General features: G+C 40.7%; 1 protein-coding gene across 1 annotated transcript in view; it reads left to right on the plus strand.

Annotated features, from left to right (window-relative positions):
- Positions 1-4,552, plus strand: part of UBE2F (ubiquitin-conjugating enzyme E2F (putative)) — a gene marked incomplete at its 3' end in the record, with an annotated part of 24,894 nt that overhangs the window by 7,204 nt on the left and 13,138 nt on the right. Inside the window, exon 2 of the mRNA XM_009074143.1 lies at positions 3,722-3,751. Within this exon, the coding sequence (XP_009072391.1) occupies positions 3,722-3,751 (30 nt within the window). The remainder of the gene's footprint in view (positions 1-3,721; positions 3,752-4,552) is intronic.

Consider the following 4,552-nt stretch of genomic DNA (forward strand, 5'->3'; position numbering starts at 1 on the left):
CAATAGGCTTAATAGAATTAATAGAATACTAGAATTAATGCTTAGAAAATGGAGTTTATCAGTTTTTATCAGTGTCAAGGTATTTATATTCATCTCTAGCAGTCTCCAAGGTGTACATTAAAAAGGAACCTAAAGAAGAGAAGGAGCTGTTTGAACAAAATCAGAGAGAAGTAATATTACCGTGCAAGAGAACATTCGTTTGAGGAAATAATGCTTTTTATTTTGTATACTTGAAACCAAACTGTGGGAAGCATAGGGCCTGATTCTTTGTGGAAGGCTAGTAAACCAAGGACTGTTCTATTCTGATTTGGCGAGGTGGGGAAGGCACGGGAGCAGTGGTTGTAGTCCATGTGTTAAACACTCATGTGGGTCTCTCATGAACCATAAGCCTGTACACGTGGCAGGAGTGTGTGTTCCTGCTGCTGTCTTGAGGACTGTCACGGGTCAGGAGAGTTACTGTTTGTGAAATCATTTATAAATAGCTCTGGTGCTTGTGTTAGGCTTAGCTTTTCTCTAAGTTCCAGTGCTGCTTCTGAGACATAGTTTACACTCAACTCTTCCAAAGTTTGTGTTAGGTTTAAGTTTGAGCCTTGTCTATTTACTCTTTTTATGGCTTAAAATTCCATTTGGAACTGTTCAAGCAGGTGCATACTTGGTCAAGAGCAGGACTCTCCAAATATACCTGCCACTGGGGCATGCTCCTGCACCAGGTCACAGATGGTTTCAGGAACACCAGACTGGCTGATTGGGAGCTAATGATGTTTCCTGAGACTTGGCTTATCTGGTTGGTTGTCTCATGATCTTAATGGAGTGGTACCTGGCTGTGAATTCAGACACAGGTACTGATTCTCCATGAAGTGACTATGAAAAGCAGTCAAATTGAATTTGATTTACTGTTCAGCTATAGTTAGAGTCATTTTATAAAAGAGAAGGTCAGAAAAACTGTAAGCCCAGTTTATTCCTTGATTTAGTGAGGCTTCTGCAGCTGTTGAAAGTTCAGTGCATTGGAGCTCTAATTCTCAATTCAACTTGTTTATTTACAAATCTGATAAGCTGGCAGCCTGCACAAAGGGCATTTTCTTACAGAGACTGCTCTTGCCAGTGATATTGCTCTACGTAGAAAATGTATAACTTAAGACATCGGAATCTTAATGGAGCTTGAATGATGAGGTCAAAGGTGTTTGTTTTCTGAGCAGCAACAAACAAAAATGGGTTCAGTATCAAGACTGTCACTACCAAAGAGTTGTAGAATTTGGAAAACACAGAAAACACTGTAGCTTTGGCCCATTAAATGTGCTTGTTAATTGGTGAATCAGCAATGTTTTTTGTGTGTTTATATGGCACAGTTAATAGTAACATTTGTTGCCTTACTTGATGCTGCTTCAAAGGGTTAGATGATTCAAACAGGTCTTTACCTGCTTTATTATATTTACAGAGTTGTTTCATTCTTAGTTTTGGTGGTTTGTTGCAGAGTTCATTAGAAAGCTTAATTTTGGGGGACTTGCCTTTGTTTATAAAGCTTTTGTGTGGATTAATTAGCATAGCATTCCCGTGTTTGCACACCTTTCAAGAAAGAGCATGCTGTTCTGTTCTCCTGGGTGTGAGCGCTTTTGCTTTCATGAGAAAACCCACTGTTCTTGTGCCAAGACAGAGGGAAACACCCAAGTGTGAATGCATTACAGGAAACTTTCCACACTTCAAATAAAGGAACTGTGGTGACAGTAAACTCTCTACAGAACCTTGCAGGAGGCAGAAGCGAGGCCCTGGCACGGCAGAGCTGCTACAGCTCAGCTTTTGCTGGGACTGAACATGCTCTGCCCTTCAGTGTTTCCCTTTTCTCAGGGTTGAAGCAAAGGACAGGCAGGATTCATTAAGCTGAACAACACATAAGCACAGAAAGCAAGAAAGTAAAACATTCAACACCTTAAAATAAGAGCCAGGTCCTAAACTTTACCCTCTAGTGAAGGTTGATAGTGCCTCCCGCTTTGAAAGGCTGGTGAATTTAAAGAGGAAGAAGTGAGGGAATAATCTTACCATAAGTTTGTATAGCTGCAGCCTTCAGTGGTTGCTTTTTGTGTCTTTTTTTATTTACCAGAAATGGAAAGTAAAGATAAGTCCTTGATTACAGCTGAGGTTACATTTTTTAATGTATTGTAAAGACAGTGCTCTCTGGAAGCTTTTTATGGCCCCGGTGTTGGATGTCTTTCAGTGCACAGCTCTGATTAAATCAGCTCTGGCTGATCAAGTGTAGGGTTTTTAAGAGTGCAGTTGTGAACTTTTGAGGTAAGTGTGAAACACAGTGCCTCTGTTTGGTGTTTTCTCTCCTGGTGGTGTAGGCTACAGATGCAGGGATGCTAGGGCTGTGCCAAGAAAAAGGGAGGTGGGGGTCATATAAACATCATGCTCACTGTAGCGACCAGCCAGGTTTGGTAAGAATGGAGAGTTAGTGAGCTCTTAATTGTGATGGGATCAGTTTGGATTCAGTGCCAAGAAATCTGAATTAGTTTTCTTTAGATGTATGTTTTTGAGAGTTGTTATTGAAAGCTCTTACATGTTGTTAGCCCACAAAGATGGTCAGTGTCTGTGCAGGCCTGAAAGCAAAGTTAAAAGTGGAAAATAAGACTACGTGAAATGCCAAAAATATATTTGATTAAGTTTCCTAGAGCTTCAGAAGTTAAGGGGGGAGGTAGCATGATACATCTCATTCATACTTCTGTGAAATACAGGTGATTGAAAGTTGAACTTCAATAAAATACACAAAAGAGGTAACGTGGCAGGGAAAGGGCTTAGGAATACACTTCCCTTCCTAGGGCCTGTGCAGCTGACTTGGGTTGCTTCCTTTCTTTTATGAATTACTTTGAAGCTATAAGCTTGGGGAAAATAAAAAGAAATTTTAATTGGACAGGAGTGCATATCTATAAACAACTGTGCTCCCAGGGGAAATACCCAACAGACACAGGAGCAAAAAGCTTTGCATTCCTGAGTTTGTTCAGCAGCACAGAGGTTTGGGGGGAGTTGTGTACTAGAAGCAGTTTTTTACCAGTGACCAATGCACCTTGCTGTGCCAGGTGCTTGAAGCGAAGGTTTGCTGTTCTCTGTCCTTTTGGTGCTGTTAGTGCTGGTTTCTGCAGGCAGGACCACATTTACTATGACCATAGCTGTCTTCAAGAGTGTGGTGCATAGTCTCATGCTTGGAGGGTTCCCTTCAAAAGCAGTGCCTTGCTGAGGCAGGCAGTACGTGGTGGTGGAAGAGCATCAGCAGTTCAGTGCTGGAGAGGTGATGCTGTGAACCTCCTGTGTTTTTGTCATTGGATTGGCACCTTGATTCTGAAGGTTTTTCTGCTCTTGTGATTTGTAGGCTGTACACCTGTAGCCTTCCATATTTACTGCCTTCTGTAGATAAATTTGGAGGTTTGGATAGTGCCCCCTTTGGAAATGCCAGCGCTCTGTGTGTTTGCAGCCCTGGTGCTTCAGCCTTGGCAGAGCTGAAATCCCCATCACAGTAGGATATGTTTGCAATGTCTGTAGGGCTGATAAGCATTTTTTAGTAATGAATCAAGTGGCTTAAAGAGAAATTTCAAGGTAGATTTCCACTGCAGCTTAATTATATTTTTAAGCAAAATTGGGTTTACAGGGCGGTTTAAATTAGATCTGCCAATTTGGACTTCAAGAATGGCTTTATGCTTGCATAAATAATGGTTGTTTTTTTTTCTTTCAACAGAGGTTGCAGAACTTGAAGCTAATTTACCTTGTAAGTATAACATTTAATGGTGTACATTTTAAGGGGGAACATTGAACTGAACGTTTTAACTGAAGAATGAATGCTAATAATATTGTTTAGGTAAAGCTGTGTAAAACTCCACCTCTTGGGCTTGAACAGGTTTTGTTTGTTGCTTCCTCTTAAGGGGTTGTAGAGAGGAGAATGCTCTTTGGTGTCCTTTGGGAGGAGTATTGATCATTAGCCTCCAGAATTTGATTGCTGGGGAGTGGGAGCTTAACTTTGATAAAACACCCAAAAAGTTCCTGTGTCTGATGAGTTCATTTATTGCCTCACTCCCATTTTTTTCTCCATTCTCTCATTTTCAAAACAGGAGATTCTGACATAGGGACAGAGCAAATAGTTCAGTTCTCAGGAAACATTAAGTCAACCTGCTGTTTTTTTCACTTCGCATGCAAAGTGTAACCTGATGTGTTTGTTAATAGTGAAAATACTCTTAGAAATTAGGGTTTTTTGGTGTGATCCATGTTCCTTTAAAAAAAAAAGGCAAGATAATGTGGTTTTAGCCCTGGAGTCTTACTTGTCACCTAAGGTATACTAACAGCTGAAAACGTTAACAGCCACTTCAAAATAGTGTTTAAGAGCACAGGTAAATGGCCTGTTGCTTCTGAAGCTGAGGGTAGATAGTTAAAAATCAAATGTGTTTTCTGTTCCTTAGCTTAGAAATCCTAGTTCTGCAATGGGCTGCAAAATACAAAGCACTTTTACAAAGAGGAGTAAAGTTCCTGAGGCTCTGTATTTGTTGCTAGGGGAGGGTGTTAACAGCAAAGCTGA

Source organism: Acanthisitta chloris, unplaced genomic scaffold (assembly GCF_000695815.1).
Source record: "Acanthisitta chloris isolate BGI_N310 unplaced genomic scaffold, ASM69581v1 scaffold30260, whole genome shotgun sequence".
Classification (NCBI taxonomy): Eukaryota; Metazoa; Chordata; class Aves; order Passeriformes; family Acanthisittidae; genus Acanthisitta; species Acanthisitta chloris.